Source organism: Drosophila obscura, unplaced genomic scaffold (genome assembly GCF_018151105.1).
Source record: "Drosophila obscura isolate BZ-5 IFL unplaced genomic scaffold, ASM1815110v1 contig_186, whole genome shotgun sequence".
Classification (NCBI taxonomy): Eukaryota; Metazoa; Arthropoda; class Insecta; order Diptera; family Drosophilidae; genus Drosophila; species Drosophila obscura.
In genome coordinates, this window is record NW_024542774.1 from 9,101,447 (window position 1) to 9,114,727 (window position 13,281).

At 46.5% G+C, this 13,281-nt stretch overlaps 6 protein-coding genes across 8 annotated transcripts in view; 4 read left to right on the forward strand and 2 right to left on the reverse strand.

Moving 5' to 3' along the window:
• Positions 1–219: 219 nt before the first annotated feature.
• On the reverse strand, positions 220–1,364 carry LOC111080809 (putative gustatory receptor 59b). Of its 3 annotated transcripts, none has more exons than XM_022376640.2 (2): positions 496–1,364; positions 220–385 (listed from the first exon to the last, which is right to left on the reverse strand). In XM_022376640.2, exons 1-2 carry the CDS (start codon positions 1,300–1,302, stop codon positions 260–262), a joined length of 933 nt encoding a protein of 310 aa, XP_022232332.2. In that variant the 5' UTR covers positions 1,303–1,364; the 3' UTR covers positions 220–259. The 3 variants fall into 3 exon arrangements, with proteins under 3 accessions (XP_022232332.2, XP_022232331.2, XP_022232330.2); XM_022376639.2 differs by having other exon boundaries at positions 220–404; XM_022376638.2 differs by having other exon boundaries at positions 220–433.
• Positions 1,365–1,817: 453 nt separating this feature from the next.
• LOC111080813 (dolichyl-diphosphooligosaccharide--protein glycosyltransferase subunit 4) lies at positions 1,818–2,409 on the forward strand. The gene is made up of 3 exons (XM_022376644.2): positions 1,818–1,925; positions 2,116–2,223; positions 2,303–2,409. The coding sequence occupies exons 2-3, from the start codon at positions 2,123–2,125 to the stop codon at positions 2,322–2,324; spliced, it is 123 nt and encodes a 40-aa protein (XP_022232336.1). The 5' UTR covers positions 1,818–1,925; positions 2,116–2,122; the 3' UTR covers positions 2,325–2,409.
• Positions 2,369–3,153, reverse strand: LOC111076127 (protein lethal(2)k10201). Its single transcript, XM_022369781.2, has one exon. It carries the CDS (start codon positions 3,141–3,143, stop codon positions 2,406–2,408), a length of 738 nt encoding a protein of 245 aa, XP_022225473.2. The 5' UTR covers positions 3,144–3,153; the 3' UTR covers positions 2,369–2,405.
• Positions 3,154–3,364: 211 nt separating this feature from the next.
• LOC111076126 (nucleolar GTP-binding protein 1) lies at positions 3,365–5,728 on the forward strand. The gene is made up of 3 exons (XM_022369780.2): positions 3,365–3,504; positions 3,635–3,909; positions 3,970–5,728. The coding sequence occupies exons 1-3, from the start codon at positions 3,457–3,459 to the stop codon at positions 5,606–5,608; spliced, it is 1,962 nt and encodes a 653-aa protein (XP_022225472.1). The 5' UTR covers positions 3,365–3,456; the 3' UTR covers positions 5,609–5,728.
• A 105-nt stretch (positions 5,729–5,833) lies between these two features.
• LOC111076128 (dynein light chain 1, axonemal) lies at positions 5,834–6,591 on the forward strand. The gene is made up of 3 exons (XM_022369783.2): positions 5,834–6,027; positions 6,089–6,200; positions 6,259–6,591. The coding sequence occupies exons 1-3, from the start codon at positions 5,876–5,878 to the stop codon at positions 6,556–6,558; spliced, it is 564 nt and encodes a 187-aa protein (XP_022225475.1). The 5' UTR covers positions 5,834–5,875; the 3' UTR covers positions 6,559–6,591.
• A 1,262-nt stretch (positions 6,592–7,853) lies between these two features.
• The window catches only part of LOC111076131, a 70,018-nt gene continuing 64,590 nt past the window's right edge, over positions 7,854–13,281 (forward strand). The window contains exon 1 of the mRNA XM_041592836.1: positions 7,854–8,135. The gene's annotated coding sequence lies outside the window, so the exon portion shown is untranslated. The remainder of the gene's footprint in view (positions 8,136–13,281) is intronic.

The window sequence follows — 13,281 nt, forward strand, 5'->3', positions numbered from 1 at the left end:
AAAAGAGTGACGCAACAAGTATTACTTTAAATTAGGCAATAAGAATTCAATGCATAATCTATTTTAATTATTTGTAAGTTGACCATGAAAAAAACAACAATAAATTAGACTTTTACTTGAAACTTTATTTAAATATTTAATTGCGGGCATAGTAGAACGTTTTCCAGCACTAGTTATTAGCACACACACATCGGGTAACGCGATAAATGAGTCAATTAGTTAATTAGTAGAACGATTGAATCGTGTTTTAGTACTATTATTAGTATTGCTTTTCTGGCTTAGCGGACATCATCAGATGGTATTGCAGGAGCACCACAGAGTGGCATAGGACAGATCCCATCATGTTGAGCCACTCCTTTCGATTGACTGGGAACAGGCCGCAAACCTTTAAATTCAGAGTCATGCTGTTTTGATAGATCACATACGAACTTAGCTGTAAGTTAAATGCACATTCTTTGGGAGGTGGCTTCCGAGTGGGTGTCTGATATTACCTACCTCGTCGGACATGATGCCCTCACTGACTGTGTGCTTCGCAGTGCTCTGGTACTGAGCCACCAAATCGCAGATATAGTCGGCCATAAAAAAGTCCATCATCCGTGTGCAACAGAGAAGAGCGCCATACAATTTAGCAAAATAATTCGACTGTACGCCAAGTGAGAAAATGATTCCAAAGTAGCTATTGATGACAGCGAAAGAAAGATAGTCGAGACGGGCGGCCAACATCTGGCGACCGTAGATGGTGTTGATCTTGTGCGCTGTCCGGCTGAGTCGGGCGTGAAGGGACCAAATACTACGCAGCTCCTCTGCGTATCCAGAGGCAAGCGGCGAGCGTGTGGAGATGAGCTCCTCCAGCTGCTGATTCACGAAGTCATATCCTCGAGCAACTTGCCAGAACGACACAAAGTACAAGTGTGGGGTGGCAATCAGGAAGTTGTAGCCATTGTTAATTAGAAGGCAGGTGAGGAACATGGGAACAGTGAATCCGCCGTTGTACTTGAATGTTCCCAGAATATAGCACAGGCACAGAAACAACAAAGTGAAGGATTTCATGTAGAGCAGCCTTTGGAGTTTCGAGTTCATCTGCTTTCCGGCTCGGCGCATCTCGCGATTCAATTGAACAGTCAAACGATGCAGTTCCATCAGTATGCTGTCCCGATGACAGCGCGAGATCAGAGTGTTTATGAGAACCGCGTAGTTCACGGCATAGAGGACGAACGGAGTGAGCCACATGAATCGCGGCAGCCACATATCCACCCATGAAAATTTAGCCGCAACCACAGCCACAGGCATCATTGTCACCATGATGACGTTGACGATCAGCGTGTAGACTCTGGTTAGACGGGTTTCAATGAGTGCTTCATCGCGATATCTGTAAGATGTTAAACCAATGAGAATGGCGTACCATTGAAAAATATCCAGCAGCAAAAGTTGTCCCATTTGTCCTGTGCCCCTTGAACTGCTATCGTTGGGAATCCTGCTTCAACTGAAACTCCTTCGATTCGTACATACATACATATATATGTATGCATGGATGTGCAATATCGGAACAATTAACTAATTAACTAGATTCCGATAACTGCACTTGCACAAATATGAAGATAAAAACCAAATAAATCATTGAGGTGTAGTCGCTAGTCGTTTATCAAGTGTGTATGGCAAGTTTGGAAAGCATTTCCATTAACAGAGTAACTACAGCTACATGTGAGGAGTAGAATTTCCGTAGAATTTTCACCAAAATCATTAAATTTAAATAATTTGAATACTATTTCATTGCGGGCATAATATCACTTCTTCCAGCACTGGTTTTACTAGTGTTTTTACAGCACTACTAGTTTAACACACACATCGATAAACTATCGTTTGATATCGATATTTTCAATAATTGTACACAAAACCGGGACCGCTCGTTTTTCGCCGACAAAAAGGTAAAAAAATAACTTAATTAAACGAAACTTCTTTCCGTAACGTTGTGAATAGTGATAGCCAAACCCCACGCAACATATTTACCGAAAGACTTTCTCGAGAATGTAAAAGAATAGACGTTTTCGCATCCATGACGTGTCACTGCTCGCAGGCGTTTCTCATCAATTTTTCGTGTTTACAACATTCTTTCAGAATCAAAATGATTACCGACGTGCAATTGGCTATTTTCTCCAACGTTCTGGGAGTGTTTCTATTCCTCCTGGTGGTGGCGTATCACTACATCAACGCCAACACGGGAAAGTAAGTGTTAATTAAAGACTATCGCAAGAGGATGAAGAAGAGCATGCCGGCTTCAACAATAAATTCCTTTTATTTTCAGGGCTAGTCCCAAGGCGAAATGATCGATCATGTTCACGGGAAATTAACTCTATACGTTTATCTTATAATGCTGCTTCATTCGCAAAATAAATAGTTATGTAAATCTAATCGAGGATGTCGTCGATGGCGTTCTTCATGTCCTGCACATCCTCCAGAGTGTCGCCCGACTGGCGCTCCTTTCGCGTGTTGAACGTACGCATTGTGTTGTGGCCGAAGCAGAAGGCTTTGATGTATGGCACACTCTTGCGAGCTGCCGGCGCCTCGTCCACCTCCATGGAGGCGTCGCTCTTCTTGCCACTGCCCTTGTGCTTGGTTTTGCCGTTGCCGTGGTCCTGGTCGAAGCGATAGTTGGCCGGAAACTTGTGCGCCGTGATGCAGTGGTCCTTGCGCTGTCGGGGCGTGTGAAACTTGGTGCCGCACTCCTCCAGGTAGCAGGTGAACATGGGCTTGTCGCCGCGTTCCACGCTGGCGGCAAAGTAGAAATCATGCTGCTCGGTGATGTGTAGATCCAACAGGTGGGCGGTGGGCAGTGTGCGACGGCACTCGGCACACAGATAGGATTGTGTGCTGTTTATGTAGTTGTTGTTGTTGTTGGGGCCTTTATTCGCAGTGGCTTCCTTGGCGTCGATAATGTCATCCGCGTCGACGAGCACACCAAGCTTCTTAAAGGGCGGCAAGACGGGAGAAGGTGGCACCGTCGGCTCCACAAATCCTGCAGGCACCTCACTGAGCATTTGCAGGATTTGTTCTTTTGTCAGAAAAGGAGGACGACGATGCTGCTTCCGTATCCATTTTGTTTTTGTTTTGAAATTGACAAGCTGCATGTTTCCACTGACTTGCATTTGGGATTTTTTATGATCTGTTTATTTTTTAACTATAAATTTTTCTATGATTTGTTTATAGTTATGAGTAATATATTAAGGTATGTTTTTAATTATTTAATCATTAAATTTTGTGCATTAAATGATTACGTTCGGTATATTTACGGTATATTATGAAAATGTGAAGGTATATTTGGTATATTCTGATGGGTCAGACGGTATTTTGTCGATAAATCCGCGGTCACACTCTCTTTTTCGAATCGTTGCAGCACCGCGTGGTGTTTTTGCTATATTTTCCTTTTTTAAGCGTGGAAAATAAATAAAATCATACAAAATGAGTTTGTACAACTTCAAGAAGATAATGGTGGTTCCGCCAGCCAAGGTAAGAGAGGGTGGAGCCTTGTTTTGTTGTTATGTCCAGCGGAGCACCCTCCTGGGGACGCGACTTAACCTCACCGAAGGTGTTTATAACTGCGCAACAAGTAAATAATGGTATATGATTCTCGATTTAGGACTTTATCGACATTATGCTGTCGAAGACACAGCGCAAGACGCCCACGGTGGTTCACAAGGGCTACAAAATCTCGAGGATTCGGGCGTTCTACACGCGCAAGGTGAAATACACGCAACAGAATTTCCACGACCGTCTGTCGCAGATCATACAGGACTTCCCAAAGCTGGACGATGTGCATCCCTTCTATGCGGATCTGATGAACGTGCTGTACGACAAGGACCATTACAAATTGGCTCTGGGCCAGCTTAACACAGCCAGACATTTGGTAGACACGTAAGCACCATGTGAATCCAACGTTCCAGTGAATCCTATTATAGCATTTAATTTCTCTAGCGTGGCCAAGGACTATGTGCGTCTGCTGAAGTACGGCGACTCGCTGTATCGCTGCAAGCAGCTTAAGAAGGCTGCCCTTGGTCGCATGGCCACCATTCTGAAGCGTCAGGCTTCCAACCTGCAGTACTTGGAGCAGGTGCGTCAGCATTTGTCGCGTATGCCCACGATTGATCCCTATTCGCGCACCATCATCATCTGCGGCTTCCCCAACGTGGGCAAGTCCTCGTTCATCAACAAGATCACACGCGCCGACGTCGAGGTGCAGCCCTATGCCTTCACCACCAAATCCCTGTACGTGGGCCACACAGACTACAAGTACCTGCGCTGGCAGGTGATCGACACGCCCGGCATTCTGGACCATCCGCTCGAGGAGCGTAACGTAATCGAGATGCAGGCCATTACGGCGCTGGCCCATTTGAGGGCCTGTGTGCTATACTTCATGGACATTTCGGAACAGTGCGGACACTCGCTGGAGGAGCAGGTGGCGCTGTTCGAGAGCATCAAGCCGTTGTTCACCAACAAGCCCTTGATTCTGGCCATCAATAAGGTCGACATTCTGATGCCAGAGGATCTGCCCAAGGAGAGGCAGGAGATTATCACAAAGCTGCAGGAGGACAAGAACGTTCCGGTCATACTGATGTCCACCGTCCAAGAGACGGGCGTCATGGAGGTCAAGACCGAGGCCTGCGAGCGTCTGCTCTCCTATCGCGTGGACCAGAAGATGCGCACCAAGAAGGTGGACAACATTCTCAATCGCCTGCACGTGGCCATGCCTGCGCCGCGCGACGAGAAGGTGCGAGCACCTTGCATTCCCGATCAGGCTCTGGCCCGTCTCGAAAAGAACGCCGAGAAGGCGGAGCGCAAGCGTAAGCTGGAGAAGGAGATCGAGGAGGAGATGGGCGACGACTACACGCTCGACCTGAAGAAGAACTACAGCGAGATCCCCGAGGAGGAGCGCTACGATGTAATACCCGAGTTCTGGCAGGGCCGCAACATTTCCGACTACATCGATCCCGATATCTTCGAGAAGCTGGAGGAACTGGAGCGCGAGGAGGGCCTGCGGGAGGAGAGCGGCGTCTATGCCGTGCCAGACATGTCGATGGACGAGACCCTCAAGGAGATCCGCGAAATGGCCAAGCAGATCCGCGGCAAGCGTTTCGAGCTGCGCGACGAGAAGCGTCTCACTGCCAGAAAGAACAAGCCGATCATCCCACGCAACAAACAGCCCAAGGTTCGCGACCGTTCGGTCAACAAGCTGGTGCAGACCATGGAGGGCCTGGGCGTGGACATGTCCGGCAGCAAGACAGCCAACTTTACCAAGTCTGTGGTGGATCTGCGTCGCGGCGTTGTGGCCGTCGGCTCCAAGAAGAACCCCAAGGTGCCGCTGCTCGACAAGGAGGAATCGGCGATTGTCAAGTCGACGGGCTTGCCTCTGAAACGTGCGCCGACCCGCGACACCCTGGGCATCAAGAACTTGGCCATCCGCAAGAAGGCTCAGCTGAAGGCCAGGCACGACATTGCCAAGAAGGTCACCATGGGATGGGGCCTCAAGGGCGAGGCAGATCGCTTCATTGGTACCAAGAAGCCGCGTCATCTGTACTCCGGCAAGCGTGGCACGGGCAAGACCGATCGTCGTTAAGCGACTATCCCCTTGCTGGATGATCCAGCCTGGCGTACAAACTCCTCTTCTGTGTAAACTAAAAATGAATGTATCTTAATAATCAATTATCTTTCAAATACACGATTGTATTTCCACCAATATGTCATTGAGTAAACAACTGCATGGGGAATGGGGAGACGGAGACCTTTCACGTTTCCATTGGCAACCAAATTGATTGTTTATTTGCCACAATTTCCTTAACCTTTCAGTGGATAAGTGAAAATCCGTGAAGCTTAGGATCAAACCATGTCCAAAGCAACCACAATTAAGGAGGCTCTGAAACGATGGGAGGACCGTGAGCAGCAGAATTCCCTCACGGCCAAGGACATTGACTTGCAGTTCCAGTGGCCGCCCATCGAGAAAATGGACACCACCCTGGGCACCCTGGTGCAGTGCGAGTGAGATTGGACATTGTGTACGAGGAGGAACCGCAGTAGTACGAATTGTATCTATTTGCAGGCGCATTAGCATGTCCACGAACATGATTGAGAAGATCTTTGGCTTGTCCGGTATGAAGTGCCTCAAAGTGTTGTCCCTGTCACGCAATTATATCAAGCAGATTTCGGGTCTGGTGGGTATAGTAGCAACAATGCCTTTCGTACATCCATTACTTATATGCTACATTCCAGGAAGCCGTGGCCGAGACCCTGGAGGAGCTGTGGCTAAGCTACAATCTGATAGAGAAAATCAAAGGTCTCACTCCGCTCAAGTGCCTGAAGGTGCTCTATATAAGCAACAATTTGATCAAGGATTGGTCCGAATTCAATCGTCTTGCCGAGATAGAGTCGCTGCAGGAACTGGTTGTCGTGGGAAATCCCCTCTCCGAGGGTCTGGACGATGCCTCGTGGCGGGCGGAGTGCCTCAAACGCCTGCCCACCATACGGAAACTGGATGGCGAGCCCGTTGTCAACGAGGAGCCTCAGCTGTAATTACAGCCTCCACTGTGTTAATAAACTGTATGATTTCTCTCAGTGTCTGTTAATGAAAATGAATTCTTGGCATGCAAAAATGACAGAACTCATTGCTGGTGCACTGAGCACTGCAGTGTAACTGACCTATTGGCCAAGTTTTTGGCTCGTCTCTGTTAGCTGGAGTGCCGCTGTTAGCCGCCAGTTTCAAGGCTGCTCTTAGCAGTGGCAGTGACAGCATCCAGTTTCAGCCTCGTTTGGCGGCATTGTCGTGAGTGGGGCTCAGTCGCAGTCTGGACGCGTTCGCAGCTCCAACGCTGCCAACTAAAGTTAAAGGTACTTACTAACGCCAATCACACGAACATCTAAGAGAAGTGCGGTATAAGCGAATCCTATGATATCTGATCCAGCCAGCCAGGCAATTGTAGCACGTTGTAATGGCTAATTGCACTCCAACAAGCCCTAGCGATAGTTGGCCGAAAGACATTACATACGGATACGGGTGCATAAACGTGTTGATGGGCTCCGTGGCAATGTGGATGTTGTATGTTGTGCTGCCCTGGATCGTATTCCCCGGATAGTCGTGGCTTGAGGGGTTTTCCATTTTTAGAACACTCCTTGGAGCCTTTACCCAGACACTGCAACATGTGCTCAGGCAGTGCGGCATATTTCCTTGTAGTTTTTATGGTTTCTTTAAATAAACGCATAAAAAGCGGACCCCACCAACCCCACTACGCTGTGCTCCAGGCATGCGATTCTCTATAATAACAAAAGCAACCGATTTGCATATCCCCCACTGTACCCCACCACAGTAGCTTCTTGAGTGTGTGTGTGCAAATATGAAGTAAGATTTTTCCGCTTGGGTGGCGGAAGCAGGACCCATAAAACGCTCCCCGCACACACAGACACACACAGAAACTACAGGACTACTTAGCAGCAGTTTGCGGCACACATTCCCAGTGCCACCCACTCATACTCATGCGTGTGATAGAAACCAGATGCTCACCCATTGTGTGAGGGGGGAGGGGTGGGGAGCTTCAAATATGCAACAGCATATAAATAAGAGAAGCGACTAAAGCGACTAGCCAGATTGGATAAAGGTTGCTCGTAATGCAATCGCTGTTAACACTGACCTAATGCCAGAGAGAGTAACAGAGCGCTGTTAACTGTGAAATTGCCTGTTCTTGGAGTAGCATACTTCTCTCTCTTGGTGCCCATTTGGTCTGCACAGAGCATCACAACTGTAACGAACAGATAGCAGTACTGGGGGCCGCCGCCATAGCATGCTTCTGTTTTCGACTGGCGACTGGCGACTGGCGTTTCAGTGTTTGGCGAGCTTTCAAACACGACGCAGGCTCCCCCCCATAAATTCCAACGTGCAAAAAGACAACCATGTGTATGTGTATGAGTGTGTGAGTTTTGTGTCTGTGTGGCAGAGTTCATCAAAGATTCAACAGCCTGCCCAACAACAACAACAACAACAAAAATAGGTGAATAAATAAAAAGCAAAATCAAAGAAAAAGCAAAAAAAAAATGTGATAAAAATGATAAATAAATAGCCAAAAGAAGGAAACGCGTAAAAAGGAAGCAACAAGAAGGTGAATATTTGAAAATAACAAAAAACAAAAAAATAATATAATTTTTGCGATGAGATGAGAATTAACGGTATAAAAATTGCTCAAAGAAGAATAATAAAAGGAAAGCAAAAAAATGCAGAGGGGTCCCCTGTTGCGTACCGTTTCGTATGGCACCATCTCTGGGTTTCTTTTTTTTTTCGGAGTATTACCCGAATGTGCCATACCACTCTGGATCTTTTGAAGTAGTCCCCGAGTGTCCCGTCCTGTCCCGTCCCGTCGCGCTTCGACTCTCTTGGAGTAGTACCCGAAATGTAACGGTAGCAAGCAGAGCAGTCCATGTTTTACTTTGAGCATCGCCATGCATACATATGTATGTATGTATGTATATGAGCCTGTCTGTACATGGAGTTTTGCGGCTCTTTCTAGCCCCTCTCAGCCCGTGCCAGCCCAGACTCAGCCTCTCTGCTTCATCTTTTTCGTTTTGTTTGCCTCGAGACATTTATTTGCTCTTTAACGTTTCAGCAGGAAGGCAGGCAGGCAGGCAGGCAGTCCCATGTTTCGTTCCGGTATTCTTTCAGTCTCTCCTTTTCCTTTGCCCACGCTGTTTCGTTCCCTGTATTCCAGCGGAGGTCCTGTAGAGCGCTCTGCCAGGCTCTGACAAGGCGAGCAAGGTGGGTCGTTGGCTGTAGCAGATGGAAGCTGGCAGCTGGCAGCCAAAATTATGCTACCAGCAGTGCGGTAGGGCTTCACCGTATTATTAATATACCTTGGACCTTGGGCTCCTGGCATGCTCTGCCGCAAAACAGTTAGTCCAACACTCGAAAGTCTCTCATCCTGCCCGCTGTGTTGCTTTCTGCCATGTAAAAGCAAAGGAGGCAAAAATAATATAAATTCGCCCACACACAGCCAGACAAAGAGAAAGAGACGGAGACGAAGAGAGGGAGAAAGAGAGGGAGAGTATGTATGTGTGTGTGTGTGTATGTACATTCAACAATTTGTTGAGTCCCAATGCCCTTTTTTTTGGTTGCTCTCACCCACCACTTGGGGGAGTGCCAGGGATGCTGAGCCAACGTCAACAAGTTGAAGCTGTTGCCGCTGCCCATCGCAGGCCTCTACCTCTGTGTGTGTGAGTGTGTGTTTCTGTGTCTGTATGAGTGGTGGCGCCTCAAAGTATGTCAGATTTTTGGCAGCACAGATAAATCATAAGCATAGACTGTCGGACTGTCGCACGATAAGTACATTTCGATGTATCTCCAGCGCCAAAATGATTCCACTCTCCCACGGCTTAATTGAAAGATTTACCCCGAAAAGGGCCCATACATACTGGACATCTTACAGGACTCTCTTCTGTAATAAGCCGGCAATACGAAGGCATTTGTCTTGCCGAAAACTGGCAACCGAAAGATGGGCTTAATTAGAATTAATGCAAAATTAATTGTCAGCTACAGGCACCCACAAAACTATAAGCAAAACAAAATCATGTGTGGCGTACATCCAGAACATTTATATACCATATAAATTGTACACATACAATATATATGTACATATGTATTTGCAGATAAACAAACGTTTAGTCAGAGCATAAACACAGCAGCAGCAGCAGCAGCCAATTTGTTCGTCTTTGAAGTGAAATGTGATTAAGGTGTTTATACAAGAAATCACCTCTGATCGGGGCTAAGAGCTACTCGCACTTACTCGCACATACATATTTACTTATCGACTTCCCAGTTGGCCCCAATTTGTCTCAGTTGCCAGAAGCAGGCCACAGGAAACACGAAAGAGTGAAAAATAAATGTGAACACACACACAAACATTGAAGCTTAAAAGGAATTAGAAGGATGAAAATAAATAAAGGCAATTTCGAATACGGTTGATTTTATTTTCCCTTTTGTGGCAATTTACATTTACCCCACAATTCAATTGCCCTTGCTGGGGAAAACTTCAAACGGAGTGGAGTTTTCCCAGTTTCCATTACACGCATTTTTAATTTGATTATTGAGCAAAGTCAAGCGAGTTATTCCGGAGTCCACTTCTCGGTTAAGCCTGCTTGGGACAGGCACTTCATCGGGGCCAAATATTCATTTAATGTTCGGATTTTTGTATAAGGAATGATGAAGATGGACACATCAGCTTTGGCAATACTCCTTCTGGGGGGCTCTTTTTTTTGGGGCTTTTGGGTATCTCTTTCTGGCACATTAATCTTCTTCGCATACATACTCGTGCATATGTATGTGTGTGTATTGCCTAGCTATTCGTAGTCGAAAAAAAAGCAGTTGCCGAGTGATTGGAAGGAAGCCAATATGTCGTCGTAGGGGTAACTTTTCACAACAACCAAAAAATACACAAAAAAAGAACTTGAAACTTTTTCCGACGGATGCTTAAGCTGTTGGCTCGTTCATTATAAGCTGCTCGGTCCGTTCTTTTTTACAGGAATTTTCCGGCTTCTCCTCTGTGTGTGTGTGCGTGTGTGTGCATGTGACATGTCTGACGTCTCATTTGCTGTCATATAAACTTGATGATGGTTTCGGACCAGCAGCAGGCAGGCAGGCAGGCGTTGCAAACGGTGCAGGCGGCGGCATGCCTTAAATTGGCATTAGGGCGTTTCAATGGAAACTCATTTGAAAGTTTTCTTTATGAAAATCTGTGCATAGGCTGTACCGCCCTACACACGCACACACACACACACCCATTTAGGCATCATCCAAAATAAATATTTATTTATGTGTGCGGTGTGTGTGTGTGTGCGTATGATTCCGGCTGACGGCTGTTGTTTTGTGGGCCTTGAAGCTGGCGAACGCGCCTGACCGAGCACCCAATGCTCCTCAAATGTTGAGACGGTTTTTGTGTGTGGGAAAACGGCAGATGTTAAACGGAGCGGCATATATACATACATACATACATACATACATACATATGTACATACACACACTCGTACTTAGGCCATGTGGATGGATGAGGCATGTATTTGGCAACATATTGTTGTGTTGGCAGGATAAATAATACATAAATATGTACATGTAAATATGCATAAATATGTACATATGTATGTACATATGTGTATTGAAATAAATGTGTATATGGCACCGGCTTATGCGAATTTTCTGCAACTCGGTGGAACTTCTTTCACGCACGAACAAAGGAGGACACCGGACGGACTCCTTAATCATCGATTTATGTCGCGGCGCCATATATTAGAGGATGATGCCTGTGCCACAGCCATTGGCGCTACCTCAGCAGCATGCCACAGATTATATGTAGATTGAAAATAAACAAGTTTCCCATTGATTTGGCAACCAAGCCTTTGGGCCAAATGAAATACGGAGCTGGAGCAGGAGCAGCAGCAGAATTCTGGGATCTTGCTGGTTGGCTAACCTCACCATCATCGGTCTGCTCTGGCCTGGTTCATCGTCTCCCTGTGGCTTTATGTTGATTTGATTTTTAAATAGCAGAAACTGACATTGACATTTTTCAATTGCCATTTATCCAGTGATTTTCAGTCGCATTTCGGCTGCTTAATTGATGAGCGCCAGTGGATGATGATGATGATGATGATGATGATAATACCTTATGCAGGACATGCAGGATATCGGTCCATAAATCATGTGGGAATTGCATATTAAATGCAAATTGCGGCTGGCTAATAAATCGCATGACCTGCATTGATCTTTGCCGCAGTCCCCACCCACCCCCATTGAGTCCTCCTCCCACCTGGAGGATACTATCCAGGCAGCTGCATAAAAAGCCGGAAAATGAGCGGAAAATTGTGCCACATTATATTAGCCAACCGACAAGCAGCTGCCGGCTTCGGCTCTTGTCTTTGCCAACTATTTTTTGTGTAATTCAATTGGCTCCGAGCAGGCTGGCAGACAAAATGCAATTAGCATTAACAGGGGAAACCCAAACAGGGGGAAACCAACCTCTCAAGGCCACTACACATTTTTGTGGTAAGGGAAGGGGCCCTGAGCAGGGGCACACTTTAACCGCAATTTAAGCAAATATTTAATCAAACAAAAAGCCACAGAGCCAAACACCAACAGCAACACCAACGCCAGCGCCATGGCAACGCTTAAGTCAACACGAATTTAGCTGCAGTCTAAAATGTGTGTTCAATGTAGAATTTTAATTAAACAAAATCAACAGACAGTGCAGCTCTTCCAATGAAAGTCAAATACGCGAATAGTTTGAGCGTCGAGTGGTATAGATACCCCCAATTCTATTTTGGCATTGGATGTGGAGTCCATTGTTTGAGTTAGCAAGAGCTTAGATGCAGAATAGTTTTGTTAGTGGGATAAATGTTCTGGTGGGTAGGTAAGACTCGGCTTCATTCCAAAGATAAAGAATGGATACTCTGGGGTCTGTTTGGGTAGCCCTTTGAAACAAATTTAGAGATTAATTGAGGCTAAATCCTGTACAATTCTGTAGAAATGGAAACCGAACTATTCGAACTTTACTTGAATTCATCAAAACTTTAATGAGAATAGAATGCTCATATACCCTTGGGACAGCCTTAGTAGTGCGCTTTTTTGGTTCAACTTTTGTCTTGGTGGCTGTGGCGGCCTTGTTCTGAAGTTTTTTGGCCGCCAGCGAGTATTCTCTGGGAGTCTACCAACGCAACACAATTTAAGGTATGACCCAGTTCCAGGACATTGCCATTAAGCACTCAAGAAGCCTCTGACGCGGCCACCAAAAGTCCGCAATGCAACGACACGCAGCAGCGATAGTGGCGAGAGAATTCCTACAGGATTGGCATGGCATTAGGCATGGCATTCATAATGGTATTCCCCACAATCGTTGGGTGGCTTAAAGAATGCTCCAAGTGCTCCTTTCGAGTGGCGGACAGCATAGCCTGCTTAGGTAATTGCAACAAGCACCTGAAATGGCCTCCTCCCCCATGAATATGCATAAGGTAGTTCGTCTTTAAAAGTGGATGCTGCTCATTCTCCGCATTCTAAAGGCCAAATACACAGAGAGCCCAACAAACGTGGCCAGCCACATTCCACACACACATATCTGCCATCATGTGGCAGCAGCCACAACGCCGACGACTGGCACATGCACACCACACGGAGACAACAGGCCACAAAATGGTGTACGCGTGGCAGGGTGCAAGGTACGAGAGGGAAGGTGACATTGACTAACATGCAACATGGTACACACACACATACAT

Coding starts and splice junctions, on each gene's coding strand:
- LOC111076128 (XM_022369783.2), top strand. CDS start 5,876: ATGTCCAAAGCAACCACAATTAAGGAGGCTCTGAAACGATGGGAGGAC. Junction 6,028..6,088: donor GGCACCCTGGTGCAGTGCGA/GTGAGATTGGAC, acceptor ATCTATTTGCAG/GCGCATTAGCATGTCCACGA. Junction 6,201..6,258: donor TCAAGCAGATTTCGGGTCTG/GTGGGTATAGTA, acceptor GCTACATTCCAG/GAAGCCGTGGCCGAGACCCT.
- LOC111080809 (XM_022376638.2), bottom strand. CDS start 1,302: ATGGTGACAATGATGCCTGTGGCTGTGGTTGCGGCTAAATTTTCATGG. Junction 434..495: donor AGGGCATCATGTCCGACGAG/GTAGGTAATATC, acceptor TTTAACTTACAG/CTAAGTTCGTATGTGATCTA.
- LOC111076126 (XM_022369780.2), top strand. CDS start 3,457: ATGAGTTTGTACAACTTCAAGAAGATAATGGTGGTTCCGCCAGCCAAG. Junction 3,505..3,634: donor TGGTGGTTCCGCCAGCCAAG/GTAAGAGAGGGT, acceptor TTCTCGATTTAG/GACTTTATCGACATTATGCT. Junction 3,910..3,969: donor GCCAGACATTTGGTAGACAC/GTAAGCACCATG, acceptor TAATTTCTCTAG/CGTGGCCAAGGACTATGTGC.
- LOC111076127 (XM_022369781.2), bottom strand. CDS start 3,143: ATGCAAGTCAGTGGAAACATGCAGCTTGTCAATTTCAAAACAAAAACA.
- LOC111080813 (XM_022376644.2), top strand. CDS start 2,123: ATGATTACCGACGTGCAATTGGCTATTTTCTCCAACGTTCTGGGAGTG. Junction 2,224..2,302: donor ATCAACGCCAACACGGGAAA/GTAAGTGTTAAT, acceptor TTTTATTTTCAG/GGCTAGTCCCAAGGCGAAAT.